This window comes from Oncorhynchus mykiss, chromosome 10 (genome assembly GCF_013265735.2).
Source record: "Oncorhynchus mykiss isolate Arlee chromosome 10, USDA_OmykA_1.1, whole genome shotgun sequence".
In the NCBI taxonomy this organism is placed as follows: Eukaryota; Metazoa; Chordata; class Actinopteri; order Salmoniformes; family Salmonidae; genus Oncorhynchus; species Oncorhynchus mykiss.
In genome coordinates, this window is record NC_048574.1 from 36,121,526 (window position 1) to 36,147,587 (window position 26,062).

Genomic DNA, 26,062 nt, shown 5'->3' on the forward strand with positions numbered 1-26,062 from the left:
CATAAATATTACAAAAGTGTATAAATAAGGCGTATTGAACACGTCTGTAAATCTCAATGAGGACATAGTACATTTTCATTAGTCACTGGGTACATCGTATAAAAAACGTCAGAATAATCTACAAGAGACACATATTTCACGTTCAAATTCACAACCTAACATACATAGGCATTTCATCAAGTCCTTTAGGAAATAATGTCTGGAGGGTGAAAATCCCAAAACATTCTATTTTACTCAGAGTATTATCAATGTCTCCTCCCCTGTCTGATATCTTAACTTTCTCTATGTATGCCACAACATCTAAAGGTGGAAATGTCATGCTTCAGGTCATTGAAATGTACAGCGACTGGATAATCCCTGTCGTTTCTCCTGATTTAACTTTTATGTTCACTAATTCTCTGTTTGAGAGAGCGGGTTCTTTTACCGACATAACAGAGTCCACGTGGACATTTAACAATGTAAATAACATGGGTGGTGTAACACGTAATAATGTCATTTATTTGGAACCGTTTTCCTGTGTGTGGGTGGCAGAAATATTCACACTTCATCATATTGTTGCACGGTGCGCTTCCTCTGCATTTATAGCTACCATTTTGTTGAGGGCGTAAATAGGCTGGCAGTTGGCATGAACCAATTTATCGCGTAAATTGGGACCTCTCCTATACACAATACGTGGTGGATATTTAAATTCAGCCGGCAAAACTGGGTCCGATGATAAGATATGCCAGTGTTTCTTGACCACACCTCCCACTTCAAAAATACCCATATAGAGGTTAGCATAGCTCGGAGCAAATGTAGAGCATCGATGTTCCATTCGTTTGGAGGTAGTATTCATCATCAAACCATAAATAGTTATACGTCAAAACATATTCAGCCAACTCTAGAATTAAGTTTGTTGGTGGATATTCATTAGCATCTCTGTCTCCCAAATAGTGTGTTAATGCTGCCAGCCCCCCCTAGCACTGTTGTTTGGTTAGCAGTGTTTCTGTAGCACACGAGTTGGAGTTTGAAAAATAAATGGCTACTGGATTGATGCAAATAATTATGATATCATTCTGACAGGTTGCTAGGCTGCTTTGTAGCTACTGTAGCTAACATTTAATAGAGAAGATTTTTGGGAAAGCCTTTCCATCTACCAGAAGATGGTTAGGCCTACCATTATCATAGCTGTATTTTTTATATTGCTTAATTATTTGAAACCTGGACGTTTTACTTCATATTATGAGGCATGTCTTTCCTTACTTGAATGCAGCCTATAGCAAGAATCTCACCATAGAAGCAAGGATTTTTTATAAAGACTTACTCATATGCTTTCTCCTGGTCTATTGATTTTCTTTCAACTTTCTTTCATTATCTAGCAGCCAAAGGCATTATCGTAGTCATATTTGCAACCCATGATAGTTGTTGCATATTTAAATCTCCCCTCTTCCTAAATTTCTAACGGATATTTCCATCTCTGTTCATGAAACCGCTCGCATGTGCCGTGCACATTTTAAAACAGCGTTTTCCCGCAAATTGCATTTTGGAACATTCCCTCGAAGTTCTACCGCCGCTGCTACATTGCTGCGCCGAATAGTTTATAAAAATTACAAGCTAAACATTCTGATCTGTTCCAACAGCCTTATTAATTGAAACTGCGTATACCTCCACTACACTACTTTGGTACGTATCAGTGGGTATTAAGAAGTGAGTATACGCAATGCCCACGGAAAAATATGCCCTGAATAGTTATAATGCCGGGAAAATATATTTTTGTTTTTGTTTATTTGTGTTTAATAAACAAAAATAAACAAATATTTGTGTGTGTGTGTATGTAATATATGTATATATTTTTTTTGTTTTTGTTTATTTGTGTTTAATAAACAAAAATAAACTAATATGTATATATACATACAAAGATTCAATACTGTCTGGCAGATTATTGATGTTTATGAATGGTTTTACCAGACACATTCTGGGATGTAGTGGAGGGTAAACGCTGTTACGCCCCTTTTTATTTGTGAAATGGCGTTTACGCGCCTTTTTGTTTTGTTAATGATCGTTTAGACAGTTATTGTGGCGTTCCCAGCGTTGTTCAACGTTCTGAAGGCTTCTTGATCTGAGTTCTAATCGCGCCTACCTCTGCGAACGAGTGGAATCATGAACAATTCATGTGTGCTCGTTATGTTCGCCTGTTACAGCGGATTTGCACTGTTAGCAGCGCGTTCATTACAACACTGGGAAACCGATCCTGTGCAGGTGTTGTTACATGTCGTCTGCCACTGCGAGGACGATCAGCTGTCCGTCCTGTCTTAGGCGTCTCACAGTACGGACATTGCAATTTTTTGCTCTGGCCACATCTGCAGTCCTCATGCCTCCTTGCAGCATGCCTAAGGCACATTCACGCAGATGAGCAGGGACCCGGGGCATCTTTCTTTTTGTGTTTTTCAGAGTCAGTAGAAAGGCCACTTTAGTGTCCTACGTTTTCATAACTGTGGCCTTAATTGCCTACCATCTGTAAGCTGTTAGTGTCTTAATGACCGTTCCATAGGTGCATGTTCATTAATTCTTTATGGTTCATTGAACACGCATGGGAAACAGTGTTTAAACCCTTTACAATGAAGATCTGTGAAGTTATTTACATTTTTACAAATTATCTTTGGAAGACAGGGCCCTGAAAAAGGGATGTTTCTTTTTTTGCTTTTTTTTCGTTTTTTTCTTCTCATGAGTTTGTGGCGATATTCTACCATCTGGTGGCTACTAGAAACACTTGCATTATAGGAACTAAAGTATTACAAATTCAGGGTCCTTGAAAATAAATATTAGTGCTTAAACATGTACTTGAAGGTCCTTGAATTTGATTGCGAACCCTGGATTTTGTGCCTAATTATTTTTACCGACACAAAAAGATCCCACCATGTCGAACAAACAAATGATCAGTCGGCATTTATAAAATTGTACGGAAACTTCCTGTTTCCATCACAGCTGTAGTGATTTTAAAAAATACGATATGACTTTACTCGCATACAAACTGGATGGAAATGTGGTTAGTGACCCACTCAACAAAAAATCTAACAAACATTTGACAAAGTCTTTGTTACACAGTACACAGTCCACCTCTTGGCTAACATCAGAGAGGATACTTCCCATATTAATTATAGTACTTCCAGGAATCGCTGGCTAATCTAGCAAACTGCTTACTGGTAAACACAATGTTTTGACTTTGGAACATCTGGCCAGCTATCCCAACTGACCGCAAGATGACTCTATTATTTATTGTTATGGTATGACATTGATTTCTCTCTCTCTCTCTCTCTCTCTCTCTCTCTCTCTCTCTCTCTCTCTCTCTCTCTCTCTCTCTCTCTCTCTCTCTCTCTCTCTCTCTCTCTCTCTCTCTCTCTCTCTCTCTCTCTCTCTCTCTCTCTCTCTCTCTCTCTCTCTCACACACACACACACACACACCCCCTGTTCCTCAATACAGTACCATAATTGCCTAATTTAGACAGAGAGGAATGTTCTCAACTCTCTCATGTCACTCACCAGAGAAGAGGGAAGAATACTATTAAGGTTGGTGAGTCTAAACTTCACTATTGCAAAGGAAAATTACTTTTTTGGGGATATATTATCACTCCAGTACATTGATATTACTGAGCATGTGTCATTGCATCGCCAACATCTTATGTACAAAGGTAGCAGTTCAGCAGAGAGTTACAAGAGTCTAAGAGCTACAGGTAAGGTCACAGATTGCCCCTCGCTGCTATGCTTTACCTGCCTGCTGTGTTCGCAAATCTGTTTCTATAATAATCATATATTTTCTGATGAAAATTGACTGTCATGAATGCACTTTCAAAAACAAGTGGTATTCTTCATAGAATTAAAATTAGTTATATTCCTTATAATATACGGTAGAATTTACAGAAGATACAGTACAGGTCAGACTGTACAGGTTCAATATGTCAATTATTATACCTTACTCCTATGCCTGTGGTCCTGTGCCATGACATGAATTAGGAGTCATGGAGAAGCTGCTGTAAATGTCAAATAAAGTCTGTTTGTTCAGGGTTATTGCAGTTTCATGAGGAAGATTAGTCTCTCTGATGCCAGTTTCTTAAGCACACTTCCTGTTATAGCTGCTGTGATGAGAGGGCCATTGTCACAGGGATGGGGCTCACCATCCCAAACAGGTGGCCAGATTACAGTACCCATTTCTTACCCAAACCCGTTAGTTCATCTATTTGAACTATTCTCAGACTTTGGGAATAATTATTGAGTTATTGTATAAAGTTACTGTATTAATTTACTTCCTTACCAGCAGTTGTGAGGTTACAACACTTGTTCATAGTTCTGACTTTATGTTTGATTATTTGGTTAGAGTCAACATGCAGGGGTAATACATGTCAAACAGCCATTGTCTTTCGTAAAATGTAAACAATCGACTCTAGCTGACATGTGATGTATGTAATACAGTTTATTCAGTATCATCAGGTAAACCTGTCCAGGCACATTTTTTCATTGGGACCTGTGACGCGGCATAACAGAGAAACGATTCCTTTACTGTAATCCTTTGGCTTCAGTTGTTTGTCTCCACCTCTTTGTCACAGCTAACCTGTATAGCTGTTCTGGAGTTAAGAGAGGCCAGACACAGATGTCATGGCAGACAATGTAAGTTATACTGTACATCTGTATGTGTGGGTGTGTATGTACTACTTGAATGTACTATTTTCCTCTTCTTGTGTGTGATTACAGATGTTTAGAGCGATTGAATGTTGGGCGTTTATGTTAGCGATTGTACACATGCCAGAGTTATTTTTGTACACAAGTTATTAAAGTGTGAAGGATGATATTTTGATCCATTGTTTGCATTTTGTATTCTGCACCATAGGAGGATGCATTGCGGGCCATGCAGAACTGTTTCCACAGTCAGTTTAGTGTGGATGAGGCTGAGTACGAGGACATTGAGGAAAACAGGTGTGTTTCTGTTGAACTGTTTTACATGTGAGTTTGTGTGTGAAGCCTTCGTCGACATGTTTTTGTTATTGCAAACATGATGAGATAAGGGGAACATTCATGTCCTTGCTGCTTATGTGGGTGTCTAATATCTCAGGAGAACATCTGTTGATGAAGACAGTATCTATCTTGGCTGCACACTGTCACAATCCTTCAACCCTGATTTTCACCACTCACCTGTTATCAAGATGGGCTGGCTGCACAAGACCCCACCTCAGGGGTAAGAGAGAAGGGTTTGTGTGCTTGTACATGCATGTGTGCATTTGTGTGTTGGTTCATGCATGTGTGTGTGTGTATGCATGAGAGTGTAAGTCATCTCTGTTTTATCTGCAGGACCCTTGTTTTCCAGAAGCGTTGGGTGATGTTGGATGCACAGTACCTTCGATACTTTCAAAATGAGAAGGTCCAGACGTCTTCCATAGAGCCACACATAGGTTCACAGATCACACTGTCTACTGTTTAATACCTTACTTATTATAGCCCTTCCTCTTCTTCCTCGTCCTCTCTTCTTTTCATCAGGAGGTCTACTCAAAGCGGATCATAGCCATACTGTCTGTCACTAAAGTGCTTAATGTTGGAGGACAGAAGTTTGAAGTGGTGACAAGGAACAGGACTTTCTTGTTCCGTGCTGAGAACAACAGTAAGTGTTCAGCCTAAAGTAACAATGGTCACAATGAGGAAATATGAGTAATTTGTGGGCGTTATTGATGTAAAGTCTACACCAGTTGTATTCGGTGCATGTGATAAATACAATTTGATTTGATGTGTGTGTGTGTGTGTGTTTTCAGCCGTCAGGGAGGAATGGGTGTCAGTACTGAAAGAGACTATTCAGCAGCGTTGTAACAGCATGGAGAAGTCCCTTATGAACTTCAGTGCTACGTGTGGACAGCGTGCTAGTAGAGTCTCGCTCATTAGTAAGCAGGGATACCTGGAGATGAGTGGACTGCGCTCCAAGCTCTATGTAGTCATCTGTGCCGACAGTGTTTTCCTCTATAGGAACGCTGAGGTGTGTATCCACGGTGCATGTGTGCATGCATTTGTTCTGAAATATATATTTTTTAAACGTGCATGAAAGTCCTTTATGTATTCTTAAAGTTGACAGGCAAAGGTCTCCATATAAATCATAACAGTTAATAATAATGCTAATTTAGGCTTAATTAAATTAGCCTCAACAACATTTTTGTTTATCACTACATTTTGTCTGTCATTTCTACTTTTTGATGAAGATGTCATATTCTGTCTGTACAATTCAAGGATGACATAGCTACAGATATGGCTTTTATGAGTAATTTTCTGGATCAGAAATTAAACAAATTATACTGTGAGGAGACACTTATATATTTGGGGAATAAACATTGATATCAATAATGATTACTCATGCAGATAAGGATATAGATGATCTAGCTATAGCCAGTCAGTGAATTCACAATTTATGTGATGAGGCTGCCATTCAAACAGCTAAGACTAGCTACATTTTTGAGTTGCTAAGAAATGTTAAAAAACTGTGATGTTCATGTCATCAGGAGCACAGCCAGGGTGTTGGCATCACCTCCATTGAGATGAATTTGGGTACTGTGAAGGGCACAGACAAACGGTCCTTCAACCTCACCACCATCTACAGGACATTCAGGTGAGTGAGACTGACCTTTGACCCTTTAATGACATCCCACAGTGAAACCCCTGTGACCTCTGTTCTGTGTGGTTAGTTTTGTGGCCGAGTCGGAGCAGCAGAGGGAGCAGTGGGTTGAGGCCCTGCAGGCCTGTGTCAGTCACTCTCTGTCCAGCAACGCGGTGGCCCAGAAGATCTGGTCTGAGGAGGCCAACCAGCGCTGTGCAGATTGTGGCGCCCCCCACCCAGACTGGGCCTCTGTCAACCTGTGTGTGGTCCTCTGCAAATGCTGTGCAGGTACAGAACCATTTCCAGAGGTCAGTCCAGCCTCGTAAACTAATGGATCAAGACTCAAAAGCTTTGATTAGATTCTATAATGATCATATTCAAATATGTCAGGTTAACAAAAATTGTATCACATTGGTATGTTAGATAACAGTGCCTGGTAGAGGATATTGAAATCTAACTCTCTTTAATCCACTCCTCTGTGGTTTAGGGGTGCACATGGGCCTGGGCCAGAGTGTGTCCAAAGTCCGCAGTCTGAAGATGGATGAAAAGGCGTGGACTGAAAATCAGGTAGGTACAGTTTCTCATTTGTATTCTACATGGATTACATGGATTAGTAACATTGCATTCTCACCACCCATATGACTGGCTTCCTCTGTTTATGTTCCTCACACTATGCTTTCTATCTTATTTGTATAATTGTATTATACACGTATGTTGTCTTTGAAAATTAGATTTTGTCATTGTTCACCCTGTTAATAAAATAACTTGTTTTTCAGGTCAAGGTTCTAATGTCACTCCCTGTTCACCAGCTGTTCCTGTTGCTAGGTAACGACAAAGTAAACCTTTTCTGGGCAGCTAACATTCCACCAAGTGAGATGCTCTGTCCATCAAGTGACAGAGAGGAGCGCCAGCGCTTTGTTACTGCCAAGTACTGCCAGGGGAAATACCGCTGCTACCATGCACTGTTTGGCCAACAGGAAGCCCTCAACAAAGTGAGGCTCAGATTTTCTCTAATTTGCTCTCTCTCTCCATCTGTTGCTCTCAAAAGTTCAGACTTGTCTTCTCTGCTCCTTGATTATCTCTCTACCTCCCCCTCTATCTCTCACTCTCTCTCTCTCTCTCTCGCCTCCTCCTCTCTCTCCCCTCTCTGTCCTTTTCCTTATCTCTCAGGCTCTGTGCAACACCATTCAGACAGGTGATGTATTGGAGACTCTGTCGCTGGTGTTCTGTGGAGCAGATGTGAACTGTTATACAGGTGATCCAGAGCTGCCCAGCCCTGTGTCCGTGGCCCAGCACTATGGACAGACACTTCAGGTGGAGTTCCTCACTCACAACCACAACACAGGTAGGAGCAATGAAACCAGCCTCATTCATCAAATCAAATTCTCTGTAATCCATGCCTGCAATGTAACATCAATCATATAGTTGTGTTGAACACAAATGTATGGGTTGTATTTCATTGTTCAGTAGAGGTGACATCATCAGTGTTATATGTTTTTCCTCTCTCCAGAGCTCCCAGGGTCAAGGGCTGGAGATCACACAATCTTAGAGGCTGCTCTCCCCATCTCACACACTGGTTATCTGTTCAAGACTGCCTCCTCAACACGAGCAGTTACAGAGCGCAAATCTAAAGGAGGTGGGTCATTCTTGATATTCTGTTTGTAAACTACATTTTTTGTGAATTGTTTGGACATGCTTTAGATCTGAATTTCAGATGAACTAGTGAGCAACTTGCACATTTCGAACTTGATATTCCTTTTTGGTAAGTGACATTGTTTTAATGTAAATTCAGTTACCGTAAGCTAATTGTAGCATTTTGGAACATGTAGATTTTAGTCGTCGCTGGTGCTCTTTGAATCAAGGTAACTTCAGCTACTATGAGAGTGAGAAGAGCTCCAGCCAGAGTGGACAGATGAAGATGAGTGATGTCCTTTGTCTGGTGGTCAATCCCCAAGGGAAACATGGGTAAGACAACACGATAGATAGTGTTTTAATCCAAAACATTGTGAGCTTCAGAAGAATGTTTATATTTGTACAGTATATATTCTATTTGTGTTTCCTGCTGAGTCAGTTATGGTCATTCCTTTGAGCTGTACCATGACTCTGGGAGAGTCTACCTGTTTGGAGAGGATTCCCCTGACACGGTGAGGGAGTGGATCAAGGTCATTGGCAAGGTAACCACACCTCTTTAAAACTAGATTTCAATTAGAATTATGATAGATTGGTAAATGGTAGTTTTATGTATAGCTGCTGCCTTGTCTTGTTGTGTGTCAGGCCCTGGTCCCCCCTGTAGCAGAGGACCTGGTGGGCTGGTCCTTTGAGCGGGTGGGCCGGCTGCGCTACACTGCGGGCCAGAGCTTCCATTGTCCTTGCATGGGCTGGTTCTCCCTGGGGGGCTCCAGACTGCTCCTCCTCCTCCACGGAGAAGACCAAGTGGATAACATCGACCTGCGAAAACTACAGGAGCTCTGTGAGTCACACCTGAACCTGGCACAGTGGGGCATACGGTGCATTCAGAAAGTATTAAGACTCCTTGACTTTTTCCACATTTTGTTACTTTACAGCCATATTCTAAAATGGACTGAATAATTTTTCCCCTCATCAATCAATACCCCATAATGACAAAGCAAAAACAGTTTTTTAGACATTTTTGCAAATGTATAAAAAATGAAACTGAAATATCACATTTATGTCCAGTACCAGTCAAAAGTTTGGACACACCGAATCATTCCAGGGTTTTTCTTTAATTTTACCATTTTCTGCATTGAAAAATACATCAAAAGACATCGAAACAATGAAACAAAACATATGGAATCATGTAGTAACCAAAAGAGTGTTAAACAAATCAAAATATATTTTATATTTGAGATTCTTCAAAGTAGACACCCTTTGCCTTGACAACTTTGCACACTCTTGGCATTCTCTTAAACAGCTTCACCTGGAATGCTTTTCCAACCGTCTTGAAAGAGTTCCCACATATGCTGAGCACTTGTTGGCTGCTTTTCCTTCACTCTGCTGTCCAACTCATCCCAAACCATCTCATTTTTTTGGGTTGACACTTTTTTTGGTTACTACGTGATTCCATATGTGTTATTTCATTTTTTTACAGTGTAGAAAAAAGTGAAAATAAAGAAAAACCCTTAAGTGAGTAGGTGTGAGTAGGTGTGTCCAAACTTTTGACTGTTACTGTAAGTATTCAGACCCTTTACTCAGTACTTTGCTGAAGCACCTTTGGCAGCGATTACAGTCTTCCTGGTTATGACGCTACAAGCTTGGCACACCTGTATTTGGTGAGTTTCTCCCATTCTTCTTTGCAGATCCTCTCAAGCTCTGTCAGGTTGAATGGGGATCATCGGTGCACAGCTATTTTCAGGTCTCTCCAGAGAAGTTTGATCGGGTTCAAGTCCGGGCTCTGGCGCAGTCACTCAAGGATATTCAGAGACTTGTCCTGAAGCCACTCCTGCGTTGTCTTGGTTGTGTGCTTAGGGTCGTTTTCCTGTTGGAAGGTGAACCTTCGCCCCAGCCTGAGGTCCTGAGCGCTCTGGAGCAGGTTTTCATTAAGGATCTCTCTGTACTTTGCTCCATTCATCTTTCCCTCGATCCTGACTAGTCTTCCAGTCCCTACCGCTGAAAAACATCCCCACAGCATGATGTTTCCACCATCATACTTCACTGTAGGGATGATCAAGGTTTCTTCCAGACGTGACACTTGGCATTCAGGCCAAATCATTTCATCTTGGTATCATCAGACCAGAGAATGTTGTTTCTCATGGTTTGAGAGTGTTTAGGTGCCTTTTGGCAAACTCCAAGCGGGCTGTCATGTGCCTTTTACTGAGGGGTGGCTTCCATCTGGCCACTCTATCATAAAGGCCTGATTGATGGAGTGCTGCAGAGATGGTTGTCCTTCTGGAAGGTTCTCCCATCTCCACAGAGGAACTCTGGACTCTGTCAGAGTGACCATTGATTTCTTGTCACCTCTCTGACCAAGGCCCTTCTTCCCCGATTGCTCAGTTTGGCCTGGGCGGCCAGCTCTAGGAAGAGTCTTGGTGGTTCCAAACTTCATCCATTTAAGAATGATGGAGGCCACTGTGTTCTTGGGGACCTTCAAATCTGCAGAAATGTTTTGGTACCCTTCCACAGATCTGTGCCTTGACACAATCCTGTCTCAGAGCTCAACGGACAATTCCTTCGACCTCATTGCTTGGTTTTTGCTCTGACATGCACTGTCAACTGTGGGGCCTTATATAGACAGGTGTGTGCCTTTCCAAATCATATCCAATCGATTTAATTTACCACAGGTCGACTTTTATCAAGTTGTAGAAACATTTCAAGGATGATCAATGGAAACTGGATGCATCTGAGCTCCATTTAAAAATAAAAAAAAATAGCTTTAAAAATGTAAACGTTTTTTGCTTTGTCATTATGGGTTATTGTGTGTAGATTGAGAGAAAAACATTTATTTAATACATTTTAGAATAAGGCTGTAACATAAGAAAATATGGAAAAAGTCAAAAGGTCTGAATACTTTCCCTAACTGTAGGTTAAGGAAGTACTGCAGAGGGAGAAGTGTTTTTATTATGGTGGACCAAAAATGTTAGTGACATATACATTACTTTTTAATAGAGCTACTTTGGTTGACAATTGATGTAGACAGTGTGTGATGTAATGTGATGTGCTGTCCCAGCCGTGGAGCAAGAAGCTGCTGCTGTGATGCTGGTGGACAGAGGCAGGAGGCTGCGTTTGGAGGGGGACAGGAGGCCTGACTACCAGGGCTGGCTGAGTGGCATCCAGCAGGGCTTAGGGAGAGGAGACGGCCCCCTGGACCAGCAGCAGCTTACTGAGACAGAAGTCCCTGTCATCGTGGACCGCTGCATTAGCTACATCACACAGCATGGTAAGTGGACCTAGCATGGCATCGGTTGGGACAGATACCTAACAAAAGATGTGCTCTTACCAGCTCCATTATTCGATTCTATCAGTGTCTTTGTAAGCCTGTGTTAATGATATAGTGGTTATGTGTTTGTTTATGGGGGGGTTTTCCTCCCCCTTTCCAGGTTTGAAGTCAGAGGGCATCTATCGGAGGTGTGGTGTGAACTCTAAGATCGCCGCCCTGCTGCTCTCTCTCCGCCATGACGCCCGTCAGGTTCGTCTGAGTGAAGGGGTGTGCCAGGTGGATAATGTGGCCAACGTCCTGAAGAGATTCCTCAGGGAAGTGGGAGAGGGGGTTTTCAATGGCCATCAGGCCTCTCTGCCATGGCTCCATACCACTAGTGAGTCTGGCCTACCCTCATTCTAATACAGGTGGACCACAATGACCACAACACTGCTTTTCACTGCTCGTCTTGGTAGTCGTATCATTGGTAGCCCCATGACAAGGAGTTTTGTGCTGTAATGTGTAGGTGTTTTTCTTTTTTGTCCACCAGCTGTCAGTGAGAGAAGAGAGAGAGTGTCCCAGTACAAGGCCCTCCTCCACAGCCTCCCCCCAGTCAACAGAGCCACCCTGGGGGCTGTCATCAACCACCTCTACTGGTTAGCCTCAACTCTCCACCTCTGTCCGCCTGTCCTCTTCTCTTTTCTCTCTGTTTCTTCCCTCCATTCTGGTTAGTCTCTTTTGTAGAATTGTTATTGTTTATATATAGATAATTGACTAATTTGTCTTTGAAAGTTCAAGACATGCATCGCTGTTGAGAAATCTCTTGTACAAATATGTTGATTCTGTTCCCAAAGCGTTCAGTGCTTTGCAGATGAGAATCAGATGAACATGCACAACCTGGCCATTGTGTTTGGTCCCACGCTCTTCCAGACGGACGGCACTGATAACAGCGCAGGACAGGTGGTAGAGGAGCTCATCCAGAACTACCAAGATATTTTCAATGTGAGTGGGTCTGTCTCACACTGATGACATCACTGATTTATAATAGATAAATGGAGGGAAATGTATTGTGTTGTCACAAGAAGCCAAATTAAATGTTCTGATCAATTGGATGGATGGATGTGTCTGTCTGTGTGGCAGGTGAATGCTGAGCAGCTTCAGAGGCAGCTGGACATGATCTCTCATGTCATCAAAGCACAGGAAGAACACGCCGAGGAGGTGAGCATACACCTATGGCATGATGACATTTTCAGAACCCCTTGCAGCAGTTGTTTCCCACCCAACTGAAATTATTAAATCCTTCCATGACCTGTCTATCTCTTACTATTTGCTGGATTGAGGATGGCTGTTAGCCTGATGTGTCTTTCTCTTCAATCTGCTCTGTAGGGGACCCCCTCACCTCTCACCATCTGTGGGATTTACCTGGAGAGGAAGGAGGAGGGCTCTGAGCTGCTGGTTCAGGTCAGCTCCATGTGCACTCTCACCTTTCACCTTAGAATCCAAATGCGACAGTATGGGGTGTTCTTCTGCAATGCTTTGCGCCCAGATGATCATATAAGTTCACTTGCTTGCTAAAGCCAACCCTGTCTGCTCCTAACGCTAACCCTGCCCGCTCCTAGCGCTAACCCTGCCCGCTCCTAATGCTAACCCTGCCCGCTCCTAGCGCTAACCCTGTCCGCTCCTAACGCTAACCCTGCCTGTTCTTCTCCCTCAGATCTCCCAGGCAGTGAGTGCCGAGGAGCTAGTGTGTGAGGTCCTGAGACGCGGGAACATCCCTCCACAGCAGGGGGACTATTGGAGCTGCTTCCTGGTCAACGACAACCAGGAGATGGGTAATTAGAACACCTCAGTTACAGTTGCCAAGTCCCTTTTTAAATGTATAAGCTGAATGAAGTGTGATATCTTTATATATCTTTATATTGATGATGAACGCTAATGCTCAACTGCAAACTAGTGGTAAAATACAATGTGTCTTCTCTGATTCCCCCAACAGAGCGTCCATTGCACCACCAGGAACGAGCGCTGGCCATCTATTTCTCTCTGGGTAAAGACTGTCACCTGGTGGTCAAGCGGAACTGCTACATGGAGGCCATGTTAATCTACATAGGTAAATGCATGATTACCGATGTATATATTATTATTCCAGTCCAGTCAAGAGCACTTTTGAATAAATTACATATTGTAGATACTTTCTGTGAAGAATAGTTTTGACAACATAAAAGGAATCCGAAGGGGGGGAAGGGGGAAGGCAACGTGTTAATTAATGATATGGTTGAAAATCAGCACAGTGAAGTGAATTAGAGTTGTATGTCCCCTCTCACAGCGGCCATGGTAGACGTGTCCAGAAACAGCATGATTAAGTTCAGTGATGAGAAGGGTCAAAGGGGGAAGAGAACCTTCAGCAGACGCCTCTGTGTACTCGATGGCACCTCTCTCAGGCTCTACAAAGAAGTAAAGGTAACAGAGGATGGAAGGAGGATGTGTAGGCCTATTCTGTGACTGTATGAAGTACCTACAGTATGTGGCAGTATAGCTACAATTGTCCATTTGTACTCTTTACTAGAGTACTCAGCCTGAGAGGGAATGTCAAGTCCATGCTCTGAAAGTCTACTATGGCATCAAGAAGAGGCTACAGCCACCATCATGGTGAGAGTCAACCAGCAACCCTCCAATGACTACTGGTCTATTTTCTTAACCATTTGGCTATTGATTCCATATCAGCTGTCAATACAATGTAAGTTCCCTCCTCTTCTTCTAGCTGGGGGATGACTGTAGTGTGTGAGCAGGCAGAACGAGACAAACAGCAGTGGTGAGTATCTTTAGTAGCAACTAAAGATGGGTAAACCGTAGGTACTAGTGCACTGAGGATCATGGTAAAGGTATAGCCTCTCTAACCCCGCCGTCTTCCCTCTCGCAATCTTCTTAGGTACCTGTGCTGTGAATCAAAGAACGAATTGATCAAGTGGCTGGCCACTTTTATGAACCTCCAGGTAGTGTCCTTTTGTGTGACTGCAACATATTCTACTTTCCTCAGCTCTTTATTTGATTTCTTTTTTAATTTTCCTTTTTCATATAGCACAATAGTGACCTGTGTCCTGCAGCTTCCAGGCCAGATTCCTGATCTAAGGCAGAAGGGGAAATAACCTAATCCTGGTTTTCCATCACAGAAGTATCTTCCAGATACTTTTTCGCATCTTCAATTCATCTCAAAAATATTTTTAAACAAGTTATTTTAAGTTAATAACCACAAATAATGTCTTTCTCTGTTATAATGGTTGATTTGACCCTATTTCTAACCCACAGCTACAGTATAGCCCTCACCCACACCCATTATACCCAACAAGAGCAGAGACAGTTTCATTCTACAGTATAGCCCTCACCCACACCCATTATACCCAACAAGAGCAGAGACAGTTTCATTCTACAGTATAGCCCTCACCCACACCCATTATACCCAACAAGAGCAGAGACAGTTTCATTCTACAGTATAGCCCTCACCCACACCCATTATACCCAACAAGAGCAGAGACAGTTTCATTCTACAGTATAGCCCTCACCCACACCCATTATACCCAACAAGAGCAGAAACAGTTTAATTCTACAGTATAGCCCTCACCCACACCCATTATACCCAACAAGAGCAGAGACAGTTTCATTCTACAGTATAGCCCTCACCCACACCCATTATACCCAACAAGAGCAGAGACATTCTACAGTATATTGAAATGAAAACATACAGACCTGAGGGTAATAGTAGGGGAAGCAGTATAGAACTACACTACAACAACGAACTTAAACAAAAATATTAGAGGCACGTGAGAAAAATAATCTAAATGTCATGTTGACTTTGAAGCTCCTTTGATTGGGACATAATGACAAGGTTGGAGAGCTGCAATCGTAAAACCATCTAAGTTTAGACACCGAGCATTCTGTTCATGTCATTATGGTAACAGTGGTGGTCAGTAATTATTGGAGAGCAGGACTTCAACTCTGTCATTACTCAAGACAGCTTGTTGCATTACAGTGATGTGCAGTTTATCACTTTTATTAATGGACTAATCCTTTAACAGTACCTTAACATAAAAATGAATCTGAGGGAAGGTTAGCTAGACACCGCCCTTAGGGAAAGAAGACTGATCTTGTGGCTGTTGTCCAGTGCCTGGCTGGTCGAAGCCCAAGAGGTTTCTCTCTCTCGCTCTAGGCTGATTATGAATTGGTATCTGAAAACCTTATTGTGATTAAGCAATGTTGATATCATTGTATGTCATTCAACATTTAAACTGTGTCTTTTGAATACAATGTGTATAGTTTTTATATTTCTTAAAATCACTCTCCTACCATTCCTTTGATGTCTGAAGTCAGGATGCTTTGGCACTTCAAATCCTGCTCGACTTGTTTGGTTGATTTTTCTATTGTGTTATTGACTGTACGTTTGTTTATTCCATGTGTAACTCTGTGTTGTTTTTGTCGCACTGATTTGCTTTATCTTGGCCAGGTTGCAATTGTAAATGAGAACTTGTTCTCAACTGGCCTACCTGGTGAAATAATAAAAAGCCAAAGCATTAATAATATATCCAGTCCTACTGTAGGAGATGCTCAGAAATAAAAGCGCTGTCAGATAGTTTTTGAGGATTTCTCCTTCAGAGCTGTATCACCATAGAAACACAACATTAGATTATTGGCACACCCGAGATCTCTGTTGGCAAATAGTTTGTTTTAGCCATTGATATGTCTATGTGTGGAAATATGGCTTGCCTAAAACACTGTACTAGATAGTCATTATAATATTATTCTCTTAGGTTATATTGTAATGTTAATGTACCTTAAAGGGTTTAAGACTGGATTTCTGGCATGTTGCTACAGCACATTAAACCCCCCCCCCACCACCATTCTCAATCGCCCATAAAGTTTTATTGGTGCTCTTGTGGGGCTAAGTGCCTCTCGCTCAGTAAAAGGGCTTTCTAATATCCTTTTATTTTTCAGCTGTATGTCATTAGACATGAGGCTGTGTGGGTAATGGCTTTACATTAGGAACTCAGGGCTGGTGAAGTGGCTCAGTCACCCCTGGTAACAACCATGCACTCCCATTCACCCCCAGTTCTTACATCACCACCCCCATTAAGCTTCAACGTTACCATAACCTGCACATACTTGACACACAAATGCTACGTTCATTATGGAATTTTAGAACAACTTTTCTCACTTCCTCATCCTGCAGACATGTAGATCTTGCTGACTGGTCTGTCATTTAATTACTTGACATTGATTTAAAAATGTCTATGTTTAATAGAAGCCCCGCATGCCAATTGCAGGTCCAAAATGTTTTAGAATAACTTTTTCAGTGGTCATTCATGGGGCTAGATTAGAAACCAAGGAAGGAATATATCTCTCTGGTGGTGTTCTGGTGTCATTAATCTTTAAAGGCTATCTGAAGGACAAAATACGAGTGAGGTGTTTATCTAATGGCATGCTAACCATTTCCGTTACAATACTGACATATTCCACTCAGTTTCCACTCATAACAACGTACTGTCCAGAATAGAGAGACAGTTAAATGTAATACCGGTAGATGAAGAAAAAATTTATAAAATGTTTTCTTAGCTTTAATAATAATTTGTATTGCTTGTCTAAATCTCATGTTTGGTCATGTCAATAAATTGCTTATTGCTCAAGTGAATATTTGTATTAACTCTCTGCTAGTCAACTCTCATTCAGGGTTTATTTTATTCATGCACATAAATTTCACTAAACCATTTAGAGATATGGTCCTTTCTATAAACAATGGGGCTAATGTGTGACATTGAGATAAACATTTCAAAATGGTTTGAAATAAAAATAAAAATGATTTTCATGCAGTTCCACATGTGTACCCAGAGGAATAAATGTGAGTATATGCAAATTGGCCTCACCTATATAACAACATATACAGTGACTTGCGAAAGTATTCACCCCCCTTGGCATTTTTCCTATTTTGTTGCCTTACAACCTGGAATTCAAATCGATTTTGCGGGGGTTTGTATCATTTGATTTACACAACATGCCTACCACTTTGAAGATGCAAAATATGTTTTCTTATGTAACAAACAAGAAATAAAACAACAAAACAGAAAACTTGAGCATGCATAACTATCCACCCCCCTATGGCAATATTTTGTAGAGCCACCTTTTACAGCAATTATAGCTGCAAGTCTCTTGGGGTATGTCTGTAAGCTTGGCACATCTAGCCACTGGGATTTTTGCACATTCTTCAAGGCAAAACTGCTCCAGCTCCCTCAAGTTGGATGGGTTCCTGCTGGTGTATAGCAATCTTTAAGTCATACCACAGATTCTGAATTGGATTGAGGTCTGGGCTTTGACTAGGCCTTTCCAAGACATTTAAATGTTTCCCCTTAAACCACTCGAGTGTTGCTTTAGCAGTATGCTTTGGGTCATTGTCCTGCTGGAAGGTGATCTCTGTCCCAGTCTCAAATCTCTGGAAGACTGAAACAGGTTTCCCTCAATAATTTCCCTGTATTTAGTGCCAACCATTATTCTTTCAATTCTGACCAGTTTCCCAGTCCCTGCTGATGAAAAACATCCCCACAGCATGATGCTGGGGATGGTATTTTCGGGGTGATGAGAAGTGTTAGGTTTGCGCCAGACATAGTCTCCCACATGCCTTTTTCTTTAAGCAGTGGCTTTTTTCTGGCCACTCTTCCATAAAGCCCAGCTCTGTGGAGTGATTTATTTTCCTGTCATCCAGGCAAAGGGTGGCTACTTTGAAGAATCTCAAATATAAAATACATTTTGATTTGTTTAACATTTCTTTGGTTACTACAGAAATGGTTTTATGTCACACGATTTTGGACAAATCCGCCAAGACACCAACCATGATAAATTGTTAAACAGGTTTTAAATCAACTCGTGAATTTCATTGAATATAGCTATGACCCCCCCCCCCCCCCTTATGTCTTAATGTAATGACATGAAAATAATTGTCAGATTGTTATCAATTACTTATCCACAGCCGTAAAAAGTTGTCCAGTGTAGGAAATCCTCACTGATACCCTAGTTTATAGAAAGACCCATATACTGTAATTCAGTTTTTAAGCTTGATGGGAGATTGAGTTTATTTTATTCAGAGCTAATAGAATCACACGAGCCTATAAAGTTTTATTTGTCTTATTATTATTCCCCCTTTTTCTCACAATTTCAATTATGATCTTGTCTCATCCCTAAAACTTCCAAAAGGGCTCGGCGAAGGTTGAGTCAAGCGTGCTCCGAAGCATTACCCGCCAAACCATGCTCCTTAACACCCGCCCACTTAACCAGGAAGCCAGCTGGACTAATGTGTCAGGGGAAAAACTGTTCTACTGACAACTGAAGTCAGCCTGCACCCGCCCGGCCCACCACAAGGAGTCGCTTGAGCTCAATGAGCTACATAATGCCCCCCCCGGCCAAACCCTCCCCTAACCCAGACGACGCTGGGCCAATTGTGGACCGACCTATAGAACTCCTGGTCATGGCCAGTTGTGACACAGCATGGGATCGAACACAGGTCCGTAGTTACACCTCAAGCACTGCAATACAGTGCTTTAGAACGCTGCGCCACTCAGGAGGCCCTTCTTTGTCTTATTATCTGTGTCTCATTTCAAAGTTATGCCAATTGCACATGCTGGTGGATTTATGGTTGTTTTCTTTGCTGTGCTTTTCAGTAGGTAACTGAAAATATTTTCAGTAACTCTTGACAGGGGACAGGCCAGTTATGATATCAGGGTCTTTGTTATTTGCCCTCATTATCATATAAAGGACATTGTGTTGCATATTATTCCCCCAATGTCCTATCTGTGTTCAGCCTTTGCCTATCATTAACCAAACCTTTTATCTGGAAAGTCATATGATGCTACCTACCACCTCTTGACTGTTTTGTTGCTAATATGACTCAGAGTCAAATGGATATTGTGTCAATAGAGATGCCTCATCATGGGACCAAACATCATCATTGATGTCACATTGATGTAACAATCATCCTCCTGGATTATTAAAACTTATTTAATACCTTAATTTAATTACATTTAAAACCAACTAGTTATCACAGGCTACCTACGGTACTCTACAGACCAACCTGACAGTGCTATTGTAAGCTAATGTGATAGAATGTTGCTCCATGAAGCCTTCTGTTACAGGAGCTTGCACAAAGGCAACCCCCACTGAGCCAGCAAGCCTCTCTGACCCTGGTCTGAAACAATATCTCTCTCACTCACCGGCACTTAAAGATCAATATCACTGTGTGTGTGTGTGTGTGTGTGTGTGTGAGCGTGAGTGTGTGTGAGCGTGCGTGCGTGTGAGCGTGCGTGTGAGTGAGAGAGCGAGCGAGCGAAAGACAGAGGGGGGAGAGTGAGATACTTCTGAAGGTATTTCCTCTTTGCTCCTCTGTCTGTTTTTGGAACCCTGCAGTTGTTCTGGAGCAGGTGGGGATGACATTGGGGATATTCACAGACATTCACACAAACATGCAGTTTCCATACAAGTGTGCACATACGGATTGCCTAAACCACACACACACACACAACATAATAACCCCACTCACAGTATTATTATGACAGACAAGGGGGGTGGGGCTGAGTGGAGAGAATGTTGGAGGGGAGGAGATTTGAAGAGAGTCTTGAGAGAGAGACAGAGAGAGTGTTAGAACGAGAGAGAAGCCTGGAGCATGCACAGAAATGTGTAGGCTTGTTTATGTACTGAGACTGTCTCCACTTACTCTGACAACCAGGAGAGTAATAGATGAAGAGAGCCAAAGAGACTGATAGAAAGATATTATTAGTGGCTGAAGGACAGAGACAAATAGAAAACGAAACACAGAGATAAAGAAAAAGAGACAGAGAGATAAGAGGAAGCAATAGAAACACAGGCATTATGCTGCGGTGGGTTCTTATTGCCCTGTTTCGCTTCTTCAGGGGAGCAGGACGGCAGGTGTTCCCGCCAATGGAGGAGAGAGGGGCGTACTCAAACTCCGTACAGGTAAGACTCCTTATCTGTCCCAGCCTCACACCGTCTGTCTCCTGCCACAAGTATCTGTACTCCACAAACTTAAGGACTGGCTTATGTCAGTCTCTTAGAGATATGATCAGTCACCATAGTGACAGCTGTCAGTCAAGAGCAGTGTGCTGGTTTCTTCTTTTTTATAATGTTTCACCTAAAATCCGTTGCATGCAGTAGTGAGTAAATCTATGTGAAAGAAAGATGATTCCCACCAGCTCAGAGTTGGAAGTGTTTATAATTTCCATGCTCAGCTGATTGATAGAGGCCTCTGGTATGGCTGTGCTGTTTAGACTTGTCAAATGCAGGTGGACTTTCCGATTCAACCAAATGGTTCATGTTTTACTGGTGGCAATGTGGAGCGTTTGTGTATCTGTGTCTTAGTCTGTGTGTCAGAGGTACGATAGCCACCTGTTAGCCCCCCCCCCCCCCCCCCCCCTAAAATTCTACACATTTTGCCATCGGGTAAGGATAACAATTTGCAGTTTTATAGTTAATCTCATGCTATTCTACATGTTTTGCAATGATTCTAAAAGAGTTGTGCATTTTGAAGCTAATTTCCTGCAATTCTACACATATTGCCATGGGGCAGAGAGGAACACGTGCAGTTTTATAGCTAATCCCATGCTATTCTACACATTTTGCAATAAGGCAGAGATAATTGAGCATTTTTAAAGCTATTTTCCTGCTATTCTACACGTTGCCATGATGCTGAGAGAACATTTTGCAGTGTTACAGCAATTGTTATTATTTTTTTACGACTGTTCGGGGAGGGGGCCTACCATAGAAGTCCTATTCAAATACTAGAGAGGCTATGTCATAAACCCTCAAAATTCCAGAATGGGGTGAAAATGGCAGCCATATTGGTCAGGGAGAAATCCAACCCAGTCTAATTGGAATAAATGGCAGTAGAGGCATAATCCGGATTTGACTTATGCAGGAAAGTAAAACAAAGACCATAAATGTCCACATTTTTGTATTCTTTGAAAGCTGAGAGTTATTATATGATACAATATCAGTACTTGTCTAAGTCCTGTCATCTACTGATTCCAGCCAGTGTATGGCTGTGGATTGACTGCATTGTTTTAATGGAATGTTGTCATAATGGCACAATATCTTATTACAGCACTGGCAAACCATGGTTGAACAACTCCCTGACCAAAATGGCTGACCTTTATCCCGTCATTAGAAGTTTCATGGCCATTCTAGTATTCTAATTCCTAATTCTATGGGGGAGACCTTCAGGGGGCCCCCAACCCCAAATGTACAGAACCAATCAAAAGTTTGGACACACCTAATCATTCCAGGGGTTTTCTTTATGTTCTACATTGTAAAATAATAGTGAAGACATCAAACTATGAAATAGCACATATGAAATCATGCAGTAACCAAAAAAAAGTGTTAAACAAATCAAAATATATTTTATATTTGAGATTGTTCAAAGTAGCCACCCTTTGCCTTGATGACAGCTTTGCACACTCTTGGCATTCTCTCAACCAGCATCACCTGGAATGCTTTTCCAACAGTCTTGAAGGAGTTCCCACATAGGCTGAGCAATTATTGACTGCTTTTCCTTCACTCTGTGGTCCGACTCATCCCAAACCATCTTAATTGGGTTGAGGTCTGGTGATGCAAAACCATCATTCTCCTTCTTGGTCAAATAGCCCTTACACAGCCTGGAGGTGTGTTTTGTTCATTGTCCTGTTGAAAAACAAATGAGTCCCACTAAGCGCAAACCAGATGGGATGGCGTATCGCTGCAGTATGCAGCAGTGGCCATGCTGGTTAAGTGTGCCTTGAATTCTAAATAAAGTACTGACAGTGTTACCAGCAAAGCATCCCAACACCATCACACCTCCTCCTCCATGAATCACGGTGGGAACCACACATGCGGAGATCATCCGTTCACCTACTCCGCGTCTCACAAAGACACGGTGGTTGGAAACAAAAATCTCACATTTGCACTCATCAGACCAAAGGACAGATTTCCACCAGTCTAATGTCCATTGCTTGTGTTTCCTGCCCCAAGCAAGTCTCTTCTTCTTATTGCTGTCCTTTCGTAGTGGTTTCTTTGCAGCAATTCGACCATGAAGGCCTGATTCACTCAGTCTCCTCTGAACAGTTGATGTTGAGACGTGTCTGTTACTTGAACTCTGTGAAGCATTTATTTGGGCTGCAATTTCTGAGGCTGGTAACTCTAATGAACTTATCCTCTGCAGCAGAGGTAACTCTGGGTCTTCCTTCCCTATGGCAGGCCTCATGAGAGCCAGTTTCATCATAGCTCTTCATGTTTTTTGCGACTGCACTTGAAACTTCCAAGTTCTTTAAATTTTCCGTATAGACTGACCTTCATGTCTTAAAGCAATGATAGACTGTCAATTATTTTTGCTTATTTGAGCTGTTCTTGCCATACTATGGACTTGGTCTTTTACCAAACAAGGGTAACTTCGGTATACCACCCCTTCCTTGTCACAACACAACTGATTGGCTCAAATGTATTAAGAAGGAAAGAAATTCCACAAATTGCCTTTTAACATTGCACACCTGTTAATTGAAATGCATTCCAGGTAACTACATCATGAAGCTGGTTAAGAGAATGCCAAGAGTGTGCAAAGCTGTCAACAAGGTATTGGGTGGCTACATTGAAGAATCTCATATATGAAAGGTGTGTTCAAACTTTTGACTGGTACTATATCTATTTTTTTTTCTTTTAACCCCAAAGCCTAGATCCAGCTCTTTTACAGCCACAGAAGAGTATTAAAAAAAAGTTACATTTTTGTTAACTTTCAGTGTTGGTAATGTTTTTCGTAATTTATTTCAGCTTTTTAAAACTTGTTTAATGTCGTCCTTCTCTCTCTCTGGTACATTTAGTGTAGAAGCTGCCCCTCCTCTTCCATATTGACTGTCTGCATCATTAGCCTGGTCCTTATTGCTGTGCTGAGGAAACGTGTTTGGCTAGAGGGCGTTCATAGCGGTCAGATAAGAAAGCAGCATTGGCTCAATGTTTATGTGTGTCTGCATGGGCGATTGTGTTTATTTTAGCTTTATTCATGGTAAACAGTGGCTGGTTGAAATGCAGCGGTCAGTGTGATGAGGGATATTATTCGTTTTATAAACAGTGATAGTCAGACAGTGATAGCATCCTCAGTCCCTGGGGTCCCACCAGGCAAGGTGAAATCAACACTTAATTATCCATGACTGGCTGACAGGCTGTTATTATGACTCTCCCTACAGGATAGAGCTCATTGTCTAGGGAAGGACCGTTTGTATAGCACAGAAGCAAGGATATTAGCATGAGGGCCACTTACACATGAGATATCTATTTGTGATTGAACTGGGTATCAAACCCTGAGAGCAAACATGTATTTACTCATGAAAGGGCTTACTATATATTGATTCTGTTTTGAAGTATCCTAGTAAGTCAACAGAGCAATGGATTCATCTGTTCTCAGCCTCATTTCTAGCCTCGCAAGCCTCTCAATCTCACAAGCTTACATGAATGTTCACTGCACAGTCTTGTAATTACAAGGCTACCTCATTTGGGCAATTATAATCATAACCTTTCCAACCCACCCTTGTATTACAATCTTTTAACTGGTCTGTCTGTTTTCTTGTTTTGGGAGTGTACACTGTTAAAATAGAAAGACTCACAACACCGTCATTGTGTAATAAAACCATAAAAAGTAGTGTGCCTATGGTGAGATCTGCTGTTTTAATGTAAACCCAATGTAAATGTTATGATACACTGAATGTATTTAAAAATAGACTGGAAGTACTCTGAAACACCCAAATTGGTTCTTTAATCTGAATAATTCTGTTCTTAAGTGAGTGTTGGGAAAATACTTTTGGTGTTTCAGTGCATTTAAAAGGCAACATTAAAACATTAAAATTATGTTTTGGCAGACTGTCTCCCATACAATCAAATGGTTTTAAATTGTAAATGGTTTATAGCATAAATATTGATTGAGTATTTTCATTAAATATTTTGATTAACATTTGAAAGAAGACACTGGGAATTGAATCATTTTTCCAGGGTAGACTTTAGCACTAATTATAAGCTACAGTTGCCAAGCCCATTGTGAGATTATAAATAATGTTACAATCAAAATGTTTAGGGCTATGCAAGTTATAGCAGAGGTCACATGTGTATAGCGGGCCTTCATCAATGGCATTCATGTAAGAAGGTGGATGTGAAACCGGGTCTCCCACTTGTCAAAACACTGCCTTAGTGCACTCAGCCAGTCTTCAAGACTAAACTGGTGTGCTAAACCACCCTTGTTACACTGAGCACTGGAGCCCGTTCCAGACTTGAGATGAGTAGACTTAACATGGACTCAAGTCATGTTAAATCATCTTATCTCAAGTCTGAATATGGCCTAGAGATAATATATTTTTGTGAAATTCCACCTTTATTATGGAGTGAAAGTTGGACAGGGGAGGCAATAAATGTAACCCCTGAATGCTGGGGCAGTAAGATGGCAAATGTACAGTGGGGCAAAAAAGTATTTAGTCAGCCACCAATTGTGCAAGTTCTCCCACTTAAAAAGATGAGAGAGGCCTGTAATTTTCATCATAGGTACACTTCAACTATGACAGACAAAAAGAGAATAAAAATCCAGAAAATCACATTGTAGGATTTGTAATGAATTTATTTGCAAATTATGGTGGACAATAAGTATTTGGTCACCTACAAACAAGCAAGATTTCTGGCTCTCACAGACCTGTAACTTCTTCTTTACCTGTATTAATGGCACCTGTTTGAACTTGTTATCAGTATAAAGGACATCTGTCCACAACCTCAAACAGTCACACTCCAAACTCCACTATGGCCAAGACCAAAGAGCTGTCAAAGGACACCAGAAACAAAATTGTAGACCTGCACCAGGCTGGGAAGACTGAATCTGCAACAGGTAAGCAGCTTGGTTTGAAGAAATCAACTGTGGGAGCAATTATTAGGAAATGGAAGACATACAAGGCCACTGATAATCTCCCTCGATCTGGGGCTCCACGCAAGATCTCACCCCGTGGGATCAAAATTGTCACAAGAACGGTGAGCAAAAATCCCAGAACCACACGGGGGGACCTAGTGAATGACCTGCAGAGAGCTGGGACCAAAGTAACAAAGCCTACCATCAGTAACACACTACGCCGCCAGGGACTCAAATCCTGCAGTGCCAGACATGTCCCCCTGCTTAAGCCAGTACATGTCCAGGCCCGTCTGAAGTTTGCTAGAGAGCATTTGGATAATCCAGAAGAAGATTGGGAGAATGTCATATGGTCAGATGAAACCAAAATATAACTTTTTGGTAAAAACTCAACTCGTTGTGTTTGGAGGACAAAGAATGCTGAGTTGCATCCAAAGAACACCATACCTACTGTGAATTATGGGGGTGGAAACATCATGCTTTGGGGCTGTTTTTCTGCAAAGGGACCAGGACGACTGATCCGTGTAAAGGAAAGAATGAATGGGGCTACTAAATACTCCAGCAAAGTTTATGTTTAAGGTGGTGGTAGCTCATTTGCCACTCATTTTAGTGTTACGAAACACTTCATTTTATTTGTGTA

At 41.7% G+C, this 26,062-nt stretch overlaps 2 protein-coding genes across 2 annotated transcripts in view; both read left to right on the plus strand.

The window, feature by feature from the left end:
* The first annotated feature begins 4,554 nt into the window (after nt 1–4,554).
* Nucleotides 4,555–17,154, plus strand: LOC110533766 (arf-GAP with Rho-GAP domain, ANK repeat and PH domain-containing protein 1-like). Its single transcript, XM_036990170.1, has 28 exons — nt 4,555–4,641; nt 4,862–4,947; nt 5,084–5,206; nt 5,320–5,389; nt 5,506–5,626; nt 5,775–5,992; nt 6,510–6,616; nt 6,693–6,892; nt 7,092–7,171; nt 7,414–7,596; nt 7,775–7,949; nt 8,115–8,240; nt 8,434–8,569; nt 8,676–8,778; nt 8,879–9,074; nt 11,289–11,498; nt 11,659–11,874; nt 12,028–12,133; nt 12,332–12,479; nt 12,618–12,695; nt 12,864–12,938; nt 13,192–13,309; nt 13,471–13,584; nt 13,801–13,934; nt 14,041–14,123; nt 14,236–14,286; nt 14,404–14,467; nt 14,554–17,154. Exons 1-28 carry the CDS (start codon nt 4,630–4,632, stop codon nt 14,596–14,598), a joined length of 3,378 nt encoding a protein of 1,125 aa, XP_036846065.1. The 5' UTR covers nt 4,555–4,629; the 3' UTR covers nt 14,599–17,154.
* A 2,989-nt stretch (nt 17,155–20,143) lies between these two features.
* The window catches only part of LOC110533099 (cGMP-dependent 3',5'-cyclic phosphodiesterase), a 41,394-nt gene continuing 35,475 nt past the window's right edge, over nt 20,144–26,062 (plus strand). Inside the window, exon 1 of the mRNA XM_036990171.1 lies at nt 20,144–20,480. Within this exon, the coding sequence (XP_036846066.1) occupies nt 20,376–20,480 (105 nt within the window). The 5' untranslated portion in view covers nt 20,144–20,375. The remainder of the gene's footprint in view (nt 20,481–26,062) is intronic.